The sequence below is a fragment of the Musca domestica genome, unplaced genomic scaffold (genome assembly GCF_030504385.1).
Source record: "Musca domestica strain aabys unplaced genomic scaffold, Musca_domestica.polishedcontigs.V.1.1 32, whole genome shotgun sequence".
In the NCBI taxonomy this organism is placed as follows: Eukaryota; Metazoa; Arthropoda; class Insecta; order Diptera; family Muscidae; genus Musca; species Musca domestica.
Genome location: NW_026712311.1, coordinates 9,162,072 through 9,185,558, shown reverse-complemented (window position 1 = coordinate 9,185,558; position 23,487 = coordinate 9,162,072). Strand labels below are relative to the sequence as shown.

Genomic DNA, 23,487 nt, shown 5'->3' with positions numbered 1-23,487 from the left:
TCAATATAGGTACACCTTTTGATACATCAGTTATATATTATCCCTTATTTTAGTTATTGCAAGTCCATATTTTCCAATCGATTTGGCTTTAACTTTGTTTTCTTGGGCCGTAGAACACTTGTTCGCAATAAATTCTATCTAAATTAACTTAAATCTAACATTTACATTCGCAACCGAGAAATATATGCTCTATGGAGAGGCCCGAAAAATGCAGTACTATAGTAGTTTTCCGCAATTCATCATTCAGGAAAATGTAATTTTCTCTCTTTTGAAAACAAAACTTTTTAAACTAGTTATAGCCTTTATACAAATAGAAAACCTTCCATGGCCCTTTTATTATCAGAGTACCTTATATTTGTCTTCGGTGAATACTAAATAACTTTTTGTGGTTCTTTCTCACATATAATATCTTGCATATAACTTTTGTAGATGAAATATAGTTCCCGAATTTTTTACAGGAAGAAGGTGCTCAAAACCCCCCTTAACACACTCCACTCCAACTTACCATGTTGTATTCAAAAAATTCTCTTAAGACCGAAAACCACTTTTCGTTACTTTATTTTTATTTTGTCGAATTGTATATAAGTTAATGCAAATTGTGTTTCAATTAATAAATAATTAGACACAAACAAATAATAATAAAACATGAAATTGATGAATGCGACTATAAATAATTTAATATATGAATGCATGAATAATGTGTAAAAAAAATTATATACGATTATGCGTGCGCATGAGTGTGTGTGTGATAATGAAACAGTCCTTGCGTTTTTCGAACAATTAATTCGTTTCTAGCGGTATGTTCTTCTGTATGACCTGTGAATAAGAAAGGGGAGGGAAAATACCATTAATTATAACTTTCGATATTCAAACAAAATTCCACCTTACCTCAGCACACATATTTTTGTAGATTTCATCTGTATCCCAGGGACCCCGCTCGGGCAGGGGTATACCACGGCGACGCAGCTCCTGAACACAATCAGTCAAATCGAAAATGGGCAAGGGATCAATTTTGGCCTTGGCCACTTTGGCTGTTAAATATTCCACATAGTGGGTCCTGTCAAGGAGTTATTGAAATTTAAATTTAATTTTTTTTGTGGTAATTTGAACTACCTTGTCTTATTGTACCACCCATTGTACAATAATACAAGGAAGGCAAGGACAATACATCTATCATAATTTTTTTCCTATAATAATTTTTGTTAATTAATTTTTATTTTTTTTTTATTTTAAGGTAATGAATCTACCCTGGCAGAACAATATAAGGTAGGCTATATAACCCAAATTTTTGTCAGTATATGCAATATTTTGAAGTATATGAAGAACTTTGCATTTAAAATTTAAATTTGGAACTTTCGTGGTGAGGAAATATCATAATTTTCGAATGTAAAAATATTTTATGAACAATCGACGTTCCAATTTTTTTAATCCTCAAAATAATTTCTAAACCCCTTTTTTGCTGGATTCATTGGTAAAAGTGACAGAACTAGGCTCCATTACAGGGTTGCATTTTTTGATTTTTCCCACATTATCCTTTTGCCTTATAGTAAAATCTTCAAGGAAATCATAATTTCTGATGCAGAACTCAAATCCTAATATGGGTATCTTTCTTAATGGCTACATCTACTCACCGACACATTCCCGCATGTTTATCGGGCACATCACTGTTACATTTGGTGTCCACCAAACCATTCGGTGTCTCCTTTTGTATGGGAATGGGACAGAGGGGAGCCTGTTTTTGTGACGAGCCGGGAACGTTGCCATCATCCTGTGTTTCGATGGGATCCACTTCGAAGGACACGCCATTATTCTTCAACAGGATTTGCAATTGCACGGGCAATTTATCTCTTAAATAGAATAGACAATTACGGGGGTGATGGGCGTGTAGACCAAGTTTGGCACAATACGGTGATATGGTGCATTTGGCACCCATCATAAAGGGTTTGGCACAGCCATAGCAAAATTCGTATTTGCATTGGGTGCAGGTGAAATGCATGCAACCTCCTCTGTAATAATTATGGAAATCATAAATAATATTGGTAATAACGTCGTTTTTCTCTCTCAAAGAGAAACCCACCTGGCAAGAGAATATCTAAATTTACACTTGGGACAATCAATGCCATTTTGATCTAAATGCTCCTTTACGCCCAGGGCCTGGACAGCCGGATCATTGGCCATTTCCCATTCCAAGAATTTCTCACAAGAAATGCCCTCGTGTTGTTTTTGCCACTGTGGAGAAAAAAACAACCAACAAATATTATTTTTTGGTATTACTCCTTCTACTTTCATCTTACTCACCGTTTTCCGGCACGAAGCACATGTCACCGAACCACAATCGGGACAAATCAATCTCTTTTGTTTCGGTCTTGCAAAGAATCCCGACGAACACTGAACACACCATTTGAAATTTGGATCTTTGAGCAAGGTGCGATCTCTTAGCTTACGTTGGAAAAGTTCATGCACCTCGGGTTCGACAATATTCTTGAGGAAAATATCCAAATTTGAAAAATATTCCAAATTGTCATCTTCGTGTTCGCTTTGATTGTGCAATTCGGGTATTTTGCAGAAGGGACAATTGCAATCGTTAATACTGCGTTCGGTTATCTATAGGGCAAATATGTGAAAGATGAAAGAGAGGGATAGAGAGACAGAGAGGGAGAGATATAAAGAAGTTATTATTTGTAGATAATGTTTATATATTAACGATATTATATGCTATAGATGTCATAACATTTTGAGAGAGAGTTGTATCCTCTCATATGGAAAAAGAATAATTTATGTTCGGAGAAGAACTTAAACTGTATTCTCTCTATAAGGCTTTAGGAATGCATGCTGTTTTTAAAATAGCTTAAGTGGCCCTTTTTTATAAAAGAATTTTTTAAGTTATAGACAAGCTATAGAAGTACTCTTAATAACAAATGAAGTTTCGATGGTCTTCTGTCTGTAGATGAGGTATAGAGATTCCTTTATCTAAGAGCTAAAAATTGTATTTTTTCTTTAAAAGACCTAGAACAGTTCTTTTATACGACGACGAAATACGACGTCTAGTTGGCTAAAAAGCAAAAATAAGTTTTTGGTTTTTTTTTACAATGGAATATCTTTAGAAAGTCTTCTATAAATGGAAGGCCTAAAATTATTTGAAGAACATATTTCTATGAAAGACTTATAGAGGGTATCTTATTTGGGGAAGGTATTGTATCCTATGAACGCATTTAGACGGTTTCCTATTGACAATCTGTAGGATCTATTCATTTTATAACAGGTATGGCAGGTCTTCGAAGAAGGCTCTTAAAAATTATTCCGTCCATAGAACTCCTTTTCATACCCTGCACCATACATGGTATGGAGGGTGGGTATATTAAATTCGTAATTCCATTTGTAACACATTGAAAATTTTGCATATATCAGTCTTTTGTGTGCAGTCAGTTCAGGTTCAAAGATGGGCTATATCGGTTCACAATATCGTAGAGCCCCCATATAACGGTACCTCCCGATATTCGGTATATTGCAGATTTTAGCCATATTTTTCTATGGAATTGTCTGAAATGCCATACCGGGAGTTCCTTCTGAATACTTTACCCCCAGAAGAAAATTGCCTATAAGGGTCCACGATGTCGCATAGTCCCCATATAATGGTCCACGATGTCCCGATTTTCGGTATTTTGATGATTGTAGCTACATTTTCAATGGAATTGTCTGAAATTCCACAACTCCTGGTCTGGAAGTACTTTACTCCCTAGGAGAGAATTGCCTACATAGGTTCACGATATCGTAAATCCCCTCCCGATATTCGATATTTTGATGATTGTAGCCACATTTTTTAATGGAATTTTCTGAAAATCCACACAAGGAGTTCCTTCTGAGCTCTTTCCCGCTGGAAGAGATTTGTCTATATAGGTCCACAATATTCGATATTTTATATATTTTAGCGACATTTTTTACCGAAATTATTTCAAATTTCGTATTTAAATTTCGTAATGGGTGCTACAGCCTATGACAAAAAATTGTTTATGCAGGACTAAATTTAAGTGGTATTTTTTGACGGATTTTTTTTGGCGTATGTAGGTCCATATCTTCGTATAGTTCCCGTATAAGGATATCGGGATGTATCCTTCGGTATTTTGATGATTTTGAGAACTTTTTTTATTAACCAGAATAAAATTTCGTATTTAAAGCTCGAATCGGAAGCTATGACGGATAATTGTCTATGTAGGTCCACTTTTTTTTATAGCTTACATATAACGGCCCTCCCTATATTTGGTATTTTGGAGATATAAGCCGCATTATTCACCGGAATTGTTTCAAATTTGTTGATATTAGAGACATTTTTACCGGAGTTGTTTCAAATGTCGTATTTAAAGTTCGCCATGAGTACTACAGCCCATGACAAGAATTGTTTATGCAGGACTTCGTCTTCGTATAGCCCCCGTATAACGGTTTCCTCTTAAGCGGTATTTTTCGAAGGTTTTTTTTACATTTTTGAAGTTTCTTCATAATGTTGCAGTACCCTCTAAAGTTCGGCCCAGCCGAACCTAGCTGATTTTTTTCTTGTTTATTTTTTACCCTAAGAAAATCTTCTGTTTAGATAAGAACTGAAATATTTTTGAAATTGTCTTTGCGTCAACCTTCTCCAGCTGAAATATCTTGGGAAGGTTTACTGCTCCAATACTCACCTGTACGGTGAAATAAGTTTTGGCACACTGTTTGCAGCATTTGTGCGTGCATTTGAGCATTGAGACAATTTCGTTGAGGGCATAGGTTCCGCTGCATAGTTCACAGTCTTGTTTGAGCAGAGCTATGGCATGTTCCAAATCACTGCATTCTTTGGCAGCCCACAGGGAGACGTCTTGCTGGAATTTCATGCTGATCAAAGCAGCTGCAATCTGGGCCTCGGCTATGGTATTCACCAGTTCTTCCTTTACGAACTTATCTACCAGTTCCTGAAAAGGAGGATTGTCATTTTTTTTAAAAGCAAATGATTCAAAAAGCGAATGGGGAATATGGAGAGAGTTTAGTTCATACCTCTGTATTCACCTCCTCCGGCTCCTGGACACTAGGATAAGCTCTGAATACAGGCACACTCATTTTACGCTGTCTTATCTCAATGGGTTCGGGTTCCTCCTCAGTAGAGGTACTTTCATAATCGTCATCCGAAAAACAGGTCTCATGATATTTCTTCTTCGGTATCCGGGGAGTGGTTCTTGTTCTGAACAAAGAACTTGTGCTGGGTAATTCGGAGCTGTTGTTTGAGGAGGTAGGCTTTGTGAGACGATTTATGGCCTCAGTAATGGATGGTTTTCTGGCAATAGTTGTGGGTGCCTTCTGCAGTTGAGGCTTGTTGTTCTGGGACTTTTGTACCGTTTGGAAACGTTGCGTTATGGTCTTAACGGATGTCAAGACAATGGGTGTAGGTGGTCCAGAAAATGATTTCGAGCGTGTGGGTAGAATCATTTTAGGTTCGGTTTTGCTTTTGAGAGTACCAGTTGTGGTTTTTGGTGGATCTTTGGGGAGATCCTTGGATTTGTTAGTGGTTTCCTTGGTGGCCTCAGTATTGGCTTTGGATTTTTGATCCCTTTGACTGTTATTGGGTTTGGGTATTTTACTGGCCGTGGCGGGTTTCTTGGTATTTGCCTTTGCATCCTCTTTCTTTTTGTTTGCAGTTGCTTTGGGTTTGGCAGTTGAGGCTTTGCTAGTTGAGGGTTTGGTATCATCTACTTCCACAGAATCCTGTTTGGATACTTTTGGAGATGTCGTAGAACCCGATGATGATGGTAATTCATGATCTTTACTCAATGATGATGGAGATGGGGATGATGCCGAGACTGATGCCAGAGATGTATCGTTAGTAGCTGTGTTAATAACTTTCATGGATGAGGAGGTGTGGGTGAGAGTTTGCTCTTGGGGCAGAACTGCCTCTGCTGGTAATTCTGGAATAGTATTTTCAGTTTGTGGCGGCAACATTTCCGTAACTGGAGCTAGAACAATTTCCGTTGGGAGTTCCGGCAAAGAATTTTCACTTTCCAAAGTATTAGCAAGTGCCATGGGCATGGATTCGGTTTTTATTGTTGTCAAGCTTTCAGATTGTGTGGATTCTTCAGCTGCTGAACTTTCCTCCTTGAGACTGGATGCCAAAACCGTTTCTGCTGGTATTTCCGGAATTTGATTTTCTGTTTCCAAATAAGCCATTGTTTCGTCATTAGTGAGAGTTTGATTAGATTCAATGGAAGTTTGAATTAAATGTTCAGATGAGGATGGGAAAGAAGATGATGCCAGATGATGCTCGGGCGAGTGTGAGGCATTGGCATGAGTGTGATCTGATTCATTGTGAACTGTTTCAGGTGTAACTTGATCTTTACTTGCGATGTTGGGATGCTTCTCATCCTCCTCTTCATCATCATCGTGACTTCTATCTCCAATAACTTCATTAAATTCTTCGGGTTGATCTTCCCATTGACCCTCTTCATCATCGATGCCTTCTGCTTCGTCTTCTTCACTCAAATCCTCGAGATCATCATTTTCATCTTCCTCTTCTTCGTATTCCTCCTCCTCTTCGTATTCTTCCTCCTCATCGTATTCATCACTGTAATCATCTGTGTAGTCATCCTCATCGGTGGAGGACTCAAAGTCATCCATGTTGATTTCTTCTTTCATTTGCTTGATCAGCCGCTGAGTGTCCTTCACCAATTCTGAGAGATTTTGTTTACTGGGATCTCCGGAAGGAATAAATTCACTGGGCGGCGACTTAAGGCCCGATGAAAAGCTAATCGCCGAATGGACAGTAGAACTGCTGGTCGATGGCACCACAGTACTTTCTTCCATTGAGGTCTCCCCCGTGTCATGTTGAATCATGAGGAACATTTCATTGGTACTCGTGGGGGATTGGACATCATCGAATCGTGACTCCGTATCGGTGGGTGATTGGACGTAGGTTCGGGTGTCAATTTCGTCGAGAGATGAATCACTTGCCAGACTGTAAAGCTCGTCCTCGGAATCATCTTCGGCTTCATTTGGAATATTGGTGGAGGGGGTTTCTTCATTGCTTGCTGTAGGTGTTTGTACTTTAGATTCTTCCGATTCTGCGGGAACATGTGTCTGGAGTGCTTCAATTTGTTGTGGGCTTGGTTGGGGTGCTTTAGACGACGGTGTTGTTGTCAAAATTAAGCTGGTATTACTTGCTGTTCTCCGCACTGGAATTTTGGATATTCTTTTGGCAGTTTTTTCAGTGGCTGGTGGTTTCTTTTCAGTTCCAAAGCCAGAGGCTTGATTTTCCGATGAAATGCTTGGTTGAGGGCCAACCTTTGCGGAAATAGTAGCATCCTGTTGGGAGATTGTTGCCTGAGAAGATTCTGTTGAGGGCGTGTCTTTGTGTGAGTTTACAATGTCCTCTGATTTATTTGTCTCCAGTAATGGATACTCCTCTTTCGCACTACTGGTTTGAGATTGTATTGAGGGGGCATCCTTAGATGTTGGAATCTGAACAGGTTCATCATTGGGAGCCTGGGCTGAATTATCATTAATAGTCTCAGTAGTGTCTGGGGCTTTATTCGATTGTGGCTCTGTTTTGTCTTCTTCTGGCTCTACTACTGAGGAGGATGATACGACTGTTTCAACATCCACAGGTTCCACAGAACTTCTGGTCGATTTGTAACTTAAATTGTCATCGGTCGGCGTCACAGACATCGTGGCCTCACTCAGGGGAGGCGTAGTGGTTTCATTGGATGTTTGTGCCGAGCTAGGTGGAATGGAATCCGATTCTGTGGATTCGTCCAGCAAATTTGTTGCAGGACTTGGGGTTTCCTTCGATATTACATTTGGACTACTTTCATCCGGAACGGGGGAGCTTAAAGTTTCTTCAGGCAACCCCTGCTGATTTTCTTGTGAACTTGAGTCTGCCTCCTTTGGTGATTCTTGAGCAGATGGAGGTTGAGAAATTATTGGAGAAACGTCATTATTTTCTGGTTGAGTCATTGCAGGTTGTGGAATTTCCTCGAATGCAGTTGCAATATTTTCCACTCCATTTTCCTGTGATTTTTCAATTACTGTCTTTTCTTCAAGGACTTCCGTTGTTGTACTGGGCTGGGTAACTGATTGGCTTTCAACTTCCCTCAATACCGAGGAACTATTTGGCTGTTCCATTTCCCCAGGCGATTTTGACACTTCTTCTTTTGAGGCTTCTTTAGTTCTGACTTCCTCTCTCGAAACGTCGTTAGAAGTTTCTTCAGTTCTCACTTCCTTTCTGGAAACGTTCTTGGAGGTTCCTTCAGTTCTCAATTCCTCCCTAGAGACTTCTTCTGTGGCAACGGACTGAGTTGTCGAAGCTTCGGAGACTTCATTCAGTTGATCCTTATTTTCACCATTCGACTCCTCAACTTTAACCTCCTCTTTTGGCACTTCCGGCGCCGACACAACCTGTCCTCCCACTGGAGGTAATGGCAAGTCTTCTATTGTCGTTGGAATTCCTAGCTCTGGAGATCCCCCAGCCAAGTCATGAACAGTGGCGGGAATAGTTTGGGCCACGCTCTGCGGAGCAACCGGTGCCAAGTACATTTTGAAGACCTCTCTGTATGCATTCCTCAACGAATCATATTTAAACTGTTGCTGGTGCTCCCTCTGCAAAGCCTTGTCGAAGGCCATTTGGAAGGTGGCTATCTCAGCTGTGTAGACATATTCAGGAGGTAACTCCTCTCTAATGGAAGCATTTCTTAAATTCGGTTTAATAACCTCCTCCATGAGGAACTCATCTTGATCTATGGGAGGTGGTGGGGGTGGAAGTGGTGCTGTAATTTCTTCTTCCTCTTCTTCTTCGCCTTGCTCCTCCTCAGCAGGTTCGTGGTTCTCAGGTGGAATCTCCAATTTGGTGGTGGCCTCACTGTCTTCCAACAGCTCCATTTCGACTTGCTGAACCAGATTCGGAACAATTTCCTGGATATGCTGCCATACAAAATTCTTGACATCTGCCGCATTTTCCGCGGAGGATTGTTGCTGCTGCTGCTTGAATTTGGATGTGTTAATGGGACTCTTGGTTAGTATGCGCATGTCCTCGGGATCATCATAGTCCGCCATGTCCGTTTTGTCCTTTTTCATATTGTCAATCATGTCTTTTATGGATCTGAGCACCTGTTCGTTTTGCTTTTGTTGATTCTGTTCCATGCTGCCGATTAGGGATTCCAAATCTTTTAACATACTTTTGTTATTGAGGATGGCATCATCGATGGGAGGTGGCAGTGGTGGTGGAGGTTGAGGACTGGCGGCAAAGTCTTTAAAGCTGCTGGCATTACTGCTGTAGGTGGATGTGTTGTCTGGCAGATGGTGGTGTGAGTCATAGGCATTCATTACTGATTCGGGCAGATCGAATGGGGAGGGTGGTGCTTGACTGGTGTTGGGTGATGGAAAAGCTCCATTCGCATTGGGGATTTGCATGCAGTCAGAAGCATTGGCACTGAGAAAGTTATGAATGTCTAAAAAATGAGAAAAAGGAAGAGAACGAAAAACCGTTATGAGAAATTGATGATGGGCGAGATTCAATCGAGAGAGAAGAGAAAAGAGAGCTATGGCCTTTGCCGTAGGCTTAGCTAACCTTTGTCCATGCTGTAGGAGTCGTTCGAGTGCGATGAGGGGGGTATGATCATGGATCCACTTTCATTCTCTACCCCGCCGGGTGAGCCCCAAATGCGCATGAGAAAGGGTTTCAGCTGATTACGACCCAAATCCATGAGAGCCATTTCAACATTGCCCTGGTGAGTGGTAAGAGCTGTGACAACATCTTCGCGCGAGAAATTACCCTTGCTGGATATCTCACGATATTTGCGTTGACGTTGTTCAATGCATTCTGAAACAGCTTGCCAAATATTGCCGGTGTGCAGGCGTAAAGCTTCACGGGCCTCCATTTGGGAAATGGTGCCAATGGTATTCTCCGCCCGTTCTTGGCCATATTTGGTGGCCAAACTCTGGACCGTCTGTATCAACTTCGGCCAGTTGTCTCTTAACCAAATCAAGGGATGCATATCGGGTCCACAATATTTTAGGGCGGCATTTAGTTCCTCCGAGCTATATTTCAACAAATCGGATTCCTATGAGAATTTGAGAAAATAGGAGAGTAAATTAGCACTGGAAAAGAATAAACTTTATGAGGCTATACTTTGTGATGATCCATGCCACTGTGACGATATGATGACAAGTCATAGCTACTGCCAGTCAGGGGGGAATGCATTTGTGATGATGCCTGTATTGGAATAAATGACAATGATTAGAGGGAATGAAAGGAAGGGTTGAATGAAATTCAGGAATATTTACTCTTTGCAATAGCAGCAGTTCACTTATGGAGGGGTGACGCCTTCCCATGCCACCTCCCCCGCCATGATATGCCTCAAAGTCCATGGACATCGAGTCATCCATACGTAAATCATTGTTACTGCGATACCTCTGATAACGCTCGTGATTGGGATAATAGGATTGCTGGTGGTGACTGTTTTGGAATTGTTGATACGGATTGGAGGCAATGTGGGAGATGTTGTGTATATTGTGAAGAACTTCATTCTCGAATGATTTCAGGTCATGAATTTTATTCGTAGTGGGAAAAGTCGTCTGTTCAAAAGTGAATAAAGAAATGAAATGGAAATGGTGATAAAAATGGTATTAAAGAGAGTTTGTAGCTCTAACAGTAAAAGATTTAGTACTTATTTTCAATAATTGAATTATCTAACGTTTTGCACCAATAGACGAAATGACAAGGTTGTATCTTTGAATGTACGGAATTTTAGGCTCCAGAACGACATATTTGGTATATTTTAGTATTTAGTACTATTTAGTATTTAAAAGTTTTTTTTTTTGATTTGATAACATTAACGACTCCTTGCACCAGAAGCAGCCTCCCATATTAATTCAAAGGTTTTTTTGTACGAGTTTCGTAAAAATATGTACGATTTTTAAAATTTATTTTAGACTCAATTTCCACCCCCTTTAGGTAAAGCCAAATATCAAATTTCAGGAATTCAGTTCCAAAACACAGTTTTGAGTACTATTTTAGTACGAATTTTCAGAATCACCTTATCTAATGTCTCGCATAATTAGTTGACTTTGAAGGAAATTTGAAGCCGAAGAAAAATAGAATTTTTGCCCAAAAACATAGTTTTTAATACTTTTGAAGTCGGTCCACGTTTTCGTATAGCCCCCATATAACGATACCTCCGATATTCGGTTTTTTCATGATTTCAGCGACATTATTTACCAGAATTATTTAAAATTTCATATTCAAAAGTTCGTAATGGGTACTACCATTCCCGATATTCAGTATTTTCATGATTTCAGCGACATTATTTACCGGAATCGTGTCAAATTTCTCAACGGTTGCTATAATCTATGGAAAAAAATTTTCGTATACAGGCCCACGTTTTCGTATAGCACCCATATAACCGTTCCTTCTGATATTCTGTATTTTCATGATTTTAGCGACAGTATTTACCGGAATTATTTCAAATTTCATATTTAAAGTTTGTAATAGGTACTACAGCCTATGGCAAGCATTTTTCTATGCAAGTCCACGTCTTCGTATAGCCCTCATATAACCGTAGCTCCCGATATTCGGTATTTTGATAATTTCAGCAACATTATTCACCGGAATCGGAATCGTATTGGGAGATCTTAATGGTTACTACAACCTATGGCAAAAAATTGCATATGCAGGTCCAAGTCTTCCTATAGCCCCTATATAACGGTACCTACCGATATTTGGTATTTTCATTAAATTAGCGACATTATTTACCGGAATTATTTCAAATTTCGTATTTGAAGTTCATAATGGGTGCTAAAGCCTATGACAAAAATTTTTGCATCCAGGTCTACGTCTTCGTATAGCCCCCATGTGACGGTATCTCTCAATACTCGGTATTTTTATGATTTGTGCGACATTATTCATCGGAATTGTAACAAATTTCGTATTTAAAGTTCGTATGGGTACTACAGCCTATGTCAAAAAATTACTGTTTTCATTTAAGTTGTAGTTTCCGGAAGTTCGACCCGGCCGAACTTAGTTGCTTTTTTACATGTCAGTACTCAAAATGCACAATTTGTCTTTTTCGGAAAGAATAATAGGAAAATGGTATCCTTTATACCAACGAGTCTTCAGAATCGTTCATTGTGAAATTTACCGAGGTGGAATTATCTAATATTTCTATCCAAAACAATGTCAACGTCTCCATATTCAAACCTTTTCAGGATTCCAGCTCTAACCCTTAAGCCAATACCCAATTTAGTACTATCTAGTACTTTTCGTACAATTATAATAAACATTTCCGAAATCAACTAAATATCTCACTCGCAGATGTCAACAGAGATCTCAATATGAAATTTAAGGATTCCAGCCCTATCCATTCATCCAATACCAAAGTTAGCAGCATTTAGTACTTTTCGTGAACTTGTAGTACACATTTCCAAAACCACCTCATTATTACAATCCTAACACCATCAGGGAGGCCAATACAAAATTTCATCTGTTCACCCTAAATCAAACTGTTTCAAATTTAGTGCCATTTAGTATAGATTTAGCACACATTTCCAGAACCACCTTTATCTCTCCAACTTACTTTCCAACAAAATCGGACTATCCATTCTCATAATGCCAAATAGTACCATTTTAGAAGTTTAGTACAATTTTAGAACCTTGCGTAACCATAAAGTTGGAATTTCCAAATACACTTTGGAATCTATCTATCTTCTATCAGTGTTTCTCATTCCAAATTTCAGAATTCTAACTAATTCCGTTTGTTCAATACAAATTATTTAAATTTTCGTACCCTTTTAGTACGAAGTTCCAAAAACCTCGCCTTATTACACGACTACTCACAAATTCAATTTTTTAGAAAAGTCTTCTTCAGGAGTCTAAATATGTAGCAGTTAAACCGATAAAGCCCTTTCTTATATCGCCAAAATGTCCCTATTTTAAAAAACACCTGAGATTCAAAATATGCAAACATTCCACAAACATAAGAACTATGGGCGAACGTCCAGTGAAAACAACAACTCACCTGTATCGGTTCCTGAATGCCATTCGTTTGCAAAGGTTTAATCGAGGGAGACTCTTCTTTATCGGCAATTTTTCGTAAAGGCAAAGTTTCATAGGTCTAAGAGAAGAAAAAGTGGGATTTTAATTTTTTTTTTTTTTGAGAGATCTATCTTCGTAAATTCATAAAAACCTACTTGAGTGGAAATGGTCTGAGGTGGTGGCGAAGTGCCTATTTCCCTGGCCTGAGATTTGCGCGTCTCTTCTACTTGTCGCTCAATACTGGCCGATTTGTCACGAGTCGTGGTGGTGCCACAGCCGGTCGACACTTTGGTGGTGGCTTTTTTGGCCGATGTGGCTGAGACGGACGTTGTGGAGGCAGTTTCCGCTTTGCGTGTCACTTCATTAGCCGTGGCCTGTATATTTTCATCCAATGCCGCCCAAATATCTTCTACCGATTCTATAAAATTCAATCAAACACAGAAGATTAATAAAACAACCACAAAAATTGTGTTTCAAGGGTAAGGTGTATTTGTTGTTGTTGTTAGTAATGTCAATGTTGTTGTATTTTGTTGTCTTACAAAATTGTTGTTACTTAAACTAATGAAGATCATTATTAATTATTAATGAGTCAGTTAGATAGCCGAAGGAGAGAAGGAACTTGGGATATGTGCATGGGCGGGGTTGGTGTCTTAGCTAAATTTGGTTCCTTCCAGAAACGAGATTCTCCTTGGCCTACCTTTCTTTTTTAGTGCGTTAGTGGAGTTCTGAGAGGAGGATGATTCTGTTATGGCATCGTTATTGGTTGTTGTGGTGGATGATGATGACGTAGTTGTGACTGATGATGTTGTTGTTGTATTCTTGGCGAGTATGGATTTTCCCTTATCCGTTGTTGTTGCTGTTACTCTTTTGATCGTACCACTTTTTGAATCCTTTGTTGTTTTCACAGCTGGAACTTGTTTGGGTGGTGATATGGACTTGGCCACCAGTTTGGGCGGCTTGCTGGGGGTTTTACAGCAAATGGTACAGATTTTTATGTTGGGCTCATTAACAAAGGTGCAAAATTCACACTCCCATTCCTGCTCGGGTGTAGAAGGTGGTGGTCCCAAGGATTCGGCGTCTTCATCTTCCAAGACTGGATCAGGTTCGACGCCATTAACTTGGCCATTTTGTTGTGGTTTTTGGGATTCATCTGCTGTTGTTGTTTTTGAGTCATTTGTTTGTTGCTGCTCCTCAGCTTGGTCTTCTTCCTGCTCTTCTTCCTCCTCCTCTTCCTCCACCTCTTCCTCTTCTTCTGATTCACTTTCGCTAGCCGGTTTCTCTGGAGGCTTATCCTCATTTTTCTTGGCATGACCCACCGGAGTTTGAACTGCCATTGATTGCTTTTGTTTGGGCGGTGACTCACTTCGACGCTTGGATTTGCTTTGTTTCTGCTGCTTCAGGGATTCCTCTTTGAGTTTTTGTTCGATTTTGGCTTGGACCAAGGCCCTGGTACCCGAACCCTCAGAATCTAAATCGGAATATATACGATTTGCTGCTGTCGGTTTTTGCCGGGGACTATTAAAACCGGAGTCACCGGAGCGATTATTGCTGCTGGATATTTTTCTACCCGGCGCCCAATCGTTGTGTACCGACTTCGCCACAGAATCTCTGCGTTGACTGCGGACACGTGACCGCTGCTGACCCGAATCCAAATCTTCTTCCAATTGGATTTGTGATGCGCTGGACATTCGCCGCTGTCTTGTCCTCGACATAGCTGAACGATTTGAGACCATCGAACGGCGATCATCTTCATCGGAGTCCTCGTCGTCGGTGGCCTCATCATTGTGATAGCTGGCACGTTGTTTTCGTCGGAGAGTGACCGATTTGCGACTCAAGGCCGGAGAGGCCATGCGTGAGCCTGCTCGCGAGGCAGCCCTAGAAGCAGAGGGAGGCATGCCAACCAGACCTGAAAATAAAGAAGATAAAATTTAATATCAGAATAAATATTTATCTCCTCCAGTGAGGGACCCACCTGGATTCATGACCGGCATTCCCGGCATATACGGTTGGGCAAACGTCTGACCCATCATGCCCCGTTGATTCATAAAAACTGGCGGTGGATACATGCCACTGTGCTGCGGAGGCATCATATAACCGGCTGATACATTCAAGGACAGGTTGGAGCGATTTAAATGTTGCTGGGAACTCAATTGATTGCTCCAAGGGTCATGGTGATTCATGGGCATGTGATGCTGGTGTCCCCAGTTACCTTGCTGTGGGTGACTGCAATTGGCACAGTTGAGCTGAGCCATGGATTGGGCCTGGAAGTTAAAATAAGAAAATTGTATTAAAATGTGGCTCCTCTCCTTGGAATTCGTTGCAGACCCACCTGATGCATTGGATTGTTGGACCAGCCATTGTTCATGGACGGCGGCTTGCGACTGGCTTGATTCAAATTAAACACCGATGATGACATGCCGCGCTGACCCAGCTGATTTGCCCTTTGGGCCGCCAACTTGTGATGCTGCAGGGCCAGCTGGCGCTGGTGGAACAAATTGAAACTTGAATCGTCCGTTAGATCAAGATGAGATGAGTTGATACCGGATGACATGCTGCCAGAAGGAAAATGTGATGGCGATGGTGAAATGCTAGACCACTGATCAAATGCATTGTGATTCTGAGAGAGGCGATTCGAGACGATGGCGGATCCATTCCATTACCCAACACCAACATGACAATGGACAGAGACATACACGTACACGTACACACATACATTTCAAAGGATGCCAGATACACCACAGAGACGTCATCGTGAACAACAATTGTTTGTGTGGGTGAGGTCGGGGTGTGTGGGAGAAAACACAATGGGAAAAAAGACAATTGTTGTGAATTTTCAAATGAGAGGAAATGTTGGGGGAAATATTTCTCAATGTGAAAAATAAAAACAAGATAATTCTGCTCTCACACAGATTATGAGAGTGACAGAGATGGAGAGAGATGGGAGAATTTAGTTCTCCTCTTGATTGTTTACCTGCTGCTCACTGCTATAGCCGTTGCGATCTCTTTCCATTTGCTCTTTCTGTTGACGGTAGCGTTGCTGCAACATCTGCATGCGATCTAGTGTGGCATTCGCTTTGTTCTTTATCTTCTCCAAGACCACCGAGGGCGGCCGTTGTATATTGTCAAATACCGATTTGGGGGTAGTACAGCGTGACGACTCACTGGGAGTGGTGGGTGTTTTGGGTGTTTCCGGTAGTGGTCGATTCAAAATGCTCAAGCCACGTTTCAGAGAGCCCACGCGCTCGTGCCAGGAGGCATTTTTCATGGAGGGCGTTGGGGAGGGCGGTATGGGCAATGCTGCCGAGTTGACCTATTTGAAGAATTCAAAATACAGAGTCAATGACCAATGAGTTTTAGTTGGTTTTTTTTTCAAATGCTGTTTTTATTTCAATTTCAAAAAAGTTGTTGGATGTTTTTTTTTGGTTTGAAGCTGTTACAAAACTTGTTTCGGCCAGGGGGTAGCAAGCAAATCTTTGTTTAAAACGAACGAAGGTATGTTTAGTCAACGAGCCGAGAAATACGCAATGTTTCGCGTTTAGAAAATCGTGCAGAAGCGTACCTGATCCTTGCGTTGCATTAGGGGTGTCATGAGGCCGCGTTTGTTGCGTCTTGGTGGGGCCACTGGCGGTGCGGGTCCAGGTTGACCGGGCAGAAGTTTGGGTGGTAGTGGTGGATTGCTTTGTTCTAGAGTCTGTAAAAAAGTTGGTAGAAAATAAAAAAGTATTTTATAATTTTGAAAAATTTTAAAATGAAATTTTATATAAATTGAATTTAAGAGTGTTGAAAACAGACAGGAGTAATGCTGAATTATTTTTGGAATATTTTGGAAAAGTGGGAAAATGGGACTATTTGATTGCATGAGAAAAAGAAAAGCCTAATACTTCAGATCTTAGCACAGATTTTCTACAGACCCTTAGTTATTTTTTTGTTGAAAAAGGAAGTATTGAAATACCTTCATAGGTTTTGAAGGTTGAATTTTATGACTCTTCTATAGCAATAGAGTCTGTAACTGGACACTCTTAGCAAATTAATATTTTGAAATATCCTCTATAAAGAAAAAGTCTTCCAGGCACCCCCTTCATTTAGATTTTCCCATCTATAACCCATCTATCTATTAAATATCCATATATCGAGATTTCAGATTTCCTTTTTCTCAATAAAATATTTAAAAAAAATATACACCTTGTTTTTTTTTTCAAGGGCTGCAAAGTCTCCAAATATTGATTTTAGACCAAATTTTTTAATTCCCGTTTAACTCTGAAAGATCCACTTTGATTAAGAAAATATGGGAATGAAGAGCCAAGTTCTCCAAAAAATTCCCTCTAAAGCTACAAATTTGTCATGACTCATATTCATCCATTTTTAGTAGGAATTTTGTTTTACCCCCTCCCCCTCCTCTACTTTTAAATACTAATTTTATACATAAAAAGACTCTAACCCTTCTCATAACAAAATCGGTTTTAAATTTTCATTTCCTTACCTTCCTTTGATGATTTTTACGCTTGGGATGCTTGTGGAACATATCATCACACGAGGCGCAAAATATTTGTTTGGAGCACTCTTCACACATGACCCAGGGATTCGATGAACCACAAAGGGTGCATTTCAATTTGGTATCTTGAATAATAAAAATGGCCTTCAACATTGGTATCCCATTACTCAATCCCCACTCATACATACCTGGTGTCTTGGAACCAGAGCTGGCCGAAGAGGGCCGCATTGGCGTGTTCGAATATTGCTGATTTGAAAACTCAATAACTTCATAATCCGGCTCGGGTTGGGCAGAAGTTTTGGGCGGCAATGCTGGCTGTTTTGCTGGTGCTGTTATATGGCCATTTTCTGTGGCCAGGGGAGGTGGTGGCGGTTTGGGTCCCACGCGATCGCTTTGCTCCGTCTAGAATTTGTGAATATTTTGTCAAAATTATATTTTCATAATTTTCCCATATTCCAACTTACCACCCAGGCTGGCATGGTGCGTTCATTGCGCATTAATAAATTTCTATTATTTGCTTGTAAGGCCATTTCCGTGCTAAATGAAAATTAGATTTACACCAAAAATTTTATTTCATATTTGTTTCGAGGGCTTAAGGCTAAATATTTTATTTCAATTATTTTTTGGCAAAAACAGCCGATCGTTCTTTACAAGAAAATTGGCGTGTGTATGCGACGAATGAGGCAAATGTTATAAAAATATTTTCCTCAAGCATATGAATATTTTCGGCTTCTGTGGGAAATGAAAAAAAAAAAATCGAGATTCGAATGGCAGGAAAGAGGGGCTGCGAACGGCTGAGGCCAAACGAAAAAGAAAACTTTGAAAAATATTTTCTTTTGAAAATAAAAACACATCATTAAAGGCGATGACAAACGCCTCTTTGGCTTTGGGAAGCCACAAAATACTCTCGAATATAGAAAATAGAAAACACAACAAACTATGAGAGCGAAAATTCAAATATTTCTATAAATGTTGAATATGTTATTGAAATTAGTTTAAGATATAATAAAATTCAAAAATAAATAAAAAGTTTTCATTTGACATTGTGTGTGCCATATGGCGTATGAGTAACGCAATCTACCATCCGACACCAGTGATCTCTGAATGAATGCTGGTGTGTGGCATTCGTGAGTACAATTGAGTTTCAAATCAGTGTTGCAAATATGGCGATTTTTGTGCGGTTTTAAACGTGGAAAACTGTTCAATTTCAAAATTGATGAGTAAGTTGTGACTGAAGTAGAAGGGAGTCCCATTTTTCGTTTAAAGGGCTTCTGCTTGACATTTCTATTAAAAAGCTGAATAGCATTTTTTGCTTCTCGCAGATTTTTTTTTTTTTTTTTTTTTTTTTTTGTGATTTAAAGGTCCAATCTACAATATTCTTACTTTAATGTGAAATAAGAATTAAAAAATAAAATAATACAGTGTTAAAAAAAAAAATGAACAAGAAACAAAATGTGGTTATAAAGGCCTATGGAGAATGGGTCTTCCATATAATTAGAATACATTCATGGTCTGGTAGATCCATTTTCTTGTTCTTTTACAAATGTCTTTATTGTGTTGCTGTATTAAATACTAATAAAATATTTGTAAATGAAAAAAAAAAATAAAACATATTTATATTTTGGTAGCCGACATATATTGTCCAGAAAGAGCAGGCTTTAAATAACTTTCCTTTTTATGGAAGATATTTTTTCCTTATTTTAGATGAATACGAACAATATAAACCTCATATTGAGTGAATGGAGTACTTCCGTAAATTTCACATTAATTGCAGTAAGGAGTGACTGGTTCGAAGTCCAGTCGGAGCACTCTTTGGTGTAGGAAAAACAGAATGAGCAAACTCGTTTTTACACTATCCAGCTTGAAACGGAGGGTATATTTACTTTGCCATTCCTTTTGTAAAATTTTTAATATTCATCGTAGAACCCATAATGTATATATATTCATAATCAGCACACAATTCTACCTCGATTTCACGATATCCATCTGCATATCTGTTCGTCCGTCTGTCTGTTAAAATCACGATACAGCCCAAATTATTTGACGTAGAGCTTAAACATTTGGCAGAACAATTTGTGTTGTGCCTTGGATAGTTGGTATTGAAAATGAGATATATCGGTCCACGTTTTAGAATAGCCGACATATAACGGTACCTTCCGATATTCGGTATTTTTATGGTTTTTACCAAATTTTTTCACGGATTTGTTTAAAAATTGGTATTTGTAGGTCATAATAGATTCTAGCTCCGGTGGCGAAACATTGTATGCATAAGACCACGTTTTTGTATTGCCCCCATATAACGGAATATCTCAATATTCGGTATTTTGATGATTTTGCCACATTTTTCCACGGATTTGTCTAATAATTGGTAGTTGTAGTCATAGGGTTTTAGGGTAGGGTTTTAGCTCCGGTGGCGGAATATGGTATGTTTAGGTCCACGTTTTCGTATCGGCCGAAGCCCCGAGCTCGAATTAATGCGAGTAGGTTTTTTTGGTTGAAGATTGGGGGCAAAATTCGTTCGAATTCGTTCAAAATTCGAAAACCAGCAGATTCTGCTCTTGCCGAGCACTCCTTTAGTTTTTGTCATAGAGTTGTCGTATTTTTCAAATACTCTTCGGGCAATCTCACTCGCTACCATTTTTCACTTCCGAGTGAAAATGAAGAGATCAATCTTGGCACATCGTAGTAATAAAATAATAGATAAAACTTATGTAAGAGGAAAGAAAATTAATTTTTCAGATCCAATCAATTTTTCACATAAAGTCAAATCGTATTTGAAGATCTTAATGGGTATTACGGCCTATGACAAAAAAATTACAATAAGTCCAGGTCTTCGTATAGCCCCCCAACAGTTTTCATGTAAGCGGTATTTATCGGAACATTTTCGAGTTCCTTCCAAATGGTGGAGGGTATTAAAAGTTCGAACAGGCCAAATTTAGCTGTTTTTTACTTGTTAAAACATTATAATATCAGAGGAATGATATCAGTGTAGATCTCAAAATGTTTACCAATATTATAGTAAGAGGGAACATCGAATGTATTAGTCCATGTTATGGTACTATAGTACTTCCTTTACAAAAGTTCAAAAGTTGTTCTCGAAAAAAAAATTCCTCATGTTGAGAGAAAGAGGTAGTTCGAACTTGGTATTTCGTAATATTTAGACAAGATTTAGATCAGGTGTGAAAATGGAAAATTTTGCCAACTTTCGTCTCTATTTAAGACCGTATTTTCGACAATTGTACAAGATGCATTTATACAATTTATTATAAAAGAAATCTGGTTTTCTCCATTAGAAGACCTTTAAATTTTCTATGTTCCTTATGTAAGAAGGCATTGCTTAAGAAGGTGCTTTGTTCAAAAAGAATTTGTCTTGTATTCTTGTATTCCAAGTAACATTCTGGTCTTTTGGGACATGTGCTCGACCTCAACTATAATTTTTGGATCTGCTGTTGTTAGTCAACTTTTATGTAAAAACATTTTCTGTTTTTTTTATATAAAAGGAGGTTCTGGCTTTTGGTATAAGAATGCCTTCTGAACCTTCTAAAGTTGTTTCAGAACCTTATTCTTTTAAAACTCTCTCTCTCTCTCTCTCTCTGCATTTAAGCTATTTACCCGCTTTTATAGAAATGAAAATCGATCTCTGTCAAGTAATGAACATTTTCACGCAGAACGTAAGTTCGGTCAAAGAATTGATTTAATTCTGCAAAATTTCACCCAAGTTGGAAGGAATTTAATTTAATGCTACACTAAAGCCATAACATGTATTCGTTATCGATCACAGCTTTGGTTCCATTGAACTGCAAATTCAACATAGATGGCCATGTTCTTGGACCCCGAAATAATTTTTTATTCAACTGAACAACTCGGAGTATTGAGAATAGTTCAGAATATTAAGGGCTTCTTTCTATTAAGGGATTTTCTATATGTGATGTTGAAGTATAACAGTCAAGCCGCTCAGATCTGACGATAAAAATTCCTGTTTCATGGACCTAAAACCATAAGTTCTTTTGTCCTTTTTTTCAATTTAAATATTACTGCATTATAGGAAATTGTTTCTCTCTGTTTCTTCATTACTTTCAAAATATTTCTTCAAAACTATGTTCTCTATCGATATATTTTATAATATTTAAAATTTAGCGATTTTTATTCCTGCAGTGTTGGAAACACTTCCCCGTATATGTATCTCTTTTATTGTTTATTTTTCTAAGGTGGATATTACAAAAATAAATGAATTATTGCTTTCCAAGAGAATGAGTATGATCAACAAGGAGAGAGGGAGAGCGATAAAATAGTAGAATTAGGGAGAAATTTTGAGAAAAACAACGGAAACGTGTTTGCATGCATCACTCATTTTCTCTCTGACTCTCACTTCCACACTTCCGTAATGAGCGAAATGCACTCTCCACGGGAAGTCCACATCTCGGGAGAAAAAATATGCATCGCTAGATTTTCATAGTTCCAAACTAACAGATCTTCGGAGTCTATTCTTAAGTCAGGCCAAAATAATCCAAAGACCCATATTGCAAATATTGTTCTATTTTCAATGGCCAAAAATAAATTTTGTCAGCAGCATCAGCATCGGTTGTGAGGAAAACAAAATGCAAATGTATGGCGTGTGTGAAAGAACCGATGCTGGTGAGGAAGGAAGAAAGGCAGCAGACAAGAAGGCAGGCTGGCTGGCTGGCAATCTGTTCGGCTGCCGGTGATGTTGCTGCTACTGGTGGTGGTGACGTGAAAATAAATGACGATGTGGTTTGCTGCTGCTGCTAGTGGCAGTGTAAGTAAGCCCAGGGAGACGTTGTTGTGTTATTTTTGAAATATCGACAACTATTTTTAAATGCCGCACAAAGCAAATTTTAAGACTTTTATAGGCAAAAATTTTCACAATTTATTTTTAGAAGAATTCTTTTCTATTTTTTTGTTTTTCATTTTAATATGAAATTATTCTTTAATTTCTTATATGCCTTTTTTATTGCTATTGAAACTTTTTAAATACTATATTGCTTACACTTCCTGTTTCCGTTCTTTGCACTTTGATTTTTTTGTTCTTATTTTTAAATTTTATAATTTTATATATATGTATATTTTATCGTATCTTGTTCGCCGTTTTTTGAATTCGTTATCATCGATTTAATTTAGATTTTGAACAAATTTTTAGTTGTAACAAAAATGTATTCCTTTACTTCCATTAAACTGTGTACATTTTATTTTTAATGTTTCGGCCTAAATAGCGTTTCTTACATAACTCGCGTGCCGTTCACAAATAAATGAATTGTCGTCCGACTTTAGACAATTTGTTTCTCTTGCGATTCGCACCGTCGATATGTTTTTCGTCGTCTAGATCGTTTAACTTCTGCTCACAAACTAAAATTTTGAACTGTCGCCGCGTACGGCAGAAGTGTTGAAATCTTATTCTCATTCTCTGGGCCCCAAGCAGAAGACGACTACAACGACGACGACCATGCAGACCACATTTCTTTTGGTCCACTTGTCAAACGCAATTTTGGCCACAAGAGTGTAACCAAACAACGAAGGCTGTGGTAGATCATCATCGAGCCTTGGTGACGCACTCTTGCATGGGAGACAACAACTGAGAAGTCTCTCTCTCTCTCTGCACTCATAATGTCAGGCAAACATTGTTGACATTTTCCTAGAGGAGAATGACAAGTTGTCGTTGAAAAAAATTGAAAGAAAACATGAAAATCCAATGCATTTCCTATTGATCTTGTAAAGAGCGACAACGACAGCGAAAAAGAAAAAAAATGAAAACTGTGCGGAAGGGTGTTACTTGATGACGATGATAAATTGAAATGAAAACGGAACGCAGACAATACAATGCAATTTTGTTTTGGTTTTTTTTTGCTTCTTCTATACCAAAATAGAAAACATCAAGAAAGCAATGTGTGTAAAAAACCGAGCAAAAACATGCCGCTATTTTGTCAAATTCATTTTTTAT

The 23,487-nt window shown here is 38.8% G+C and overlaps 1 protein-coding gene across 4 annotated transcripts; it reads right to left on the bottom strand.

Moving 5' to 3' along the window:
- Nucleotides 1-545: 545 nt before the first annotated feature.
- Nucleotides 546-22,910, bottom strand: LOC101892492 (E3 ubiquitin-protein ligase lubel). 4 transcript variants are annotated; one of them, XM_059125253.1, is made up of 21 exons: nt 22,540-22,910; nt 17,996-18,068; nt 17,720-17,933; nt 17,520-17,656; nt 16,599-16,730; nt 16,011-16,349; nt 15,369-15,656; nt 15,012-15,300; nt 13,737-14,945; nt 13,195-13,457; nt 13,023-13,118; nt 10,294-10,584; nt 10,139-10,222; nt 9,578-10,070; nt 5,023-9,458; nt 4,674-4,940; nt 2,299-2,604; nt 2,078-2,229; nt 1,632-2,006; nt 889-1,057; nt 546-816 (listed from the first exon to the last, which is right to left on the bottom strand). In XM_059125253.1, exons 2-21 carry the CDS (start codon nt 18,059-18,061, stop codon nt 781-783), a joined length of 9,642 nt encoding a protein of 3,213 aa, XP_058981236.1. In that variant the 5' UTR covers nt 18,062-18,068; nt 22,540-22,910; the 3' UTR covers nt 546-780. The 4 variants fall into 4 exon arrangements, with proteins under 4 accessions (XP_058981236.1, XP_058981237.1, XP_058981238.1 ...); XM_059125254.1 differs by having other exon boundaries at nt 13,917-14,945; nt 22,540-22,909; XM_059125255.1 differs by lacking the exons at nt 10,139-10,222; nt 10,294-10,584 and having other exon boundaries at nt 22,540-22,908.
- Nucleotides 22,911-23,487: the final 577 nt, after the last annotated feature.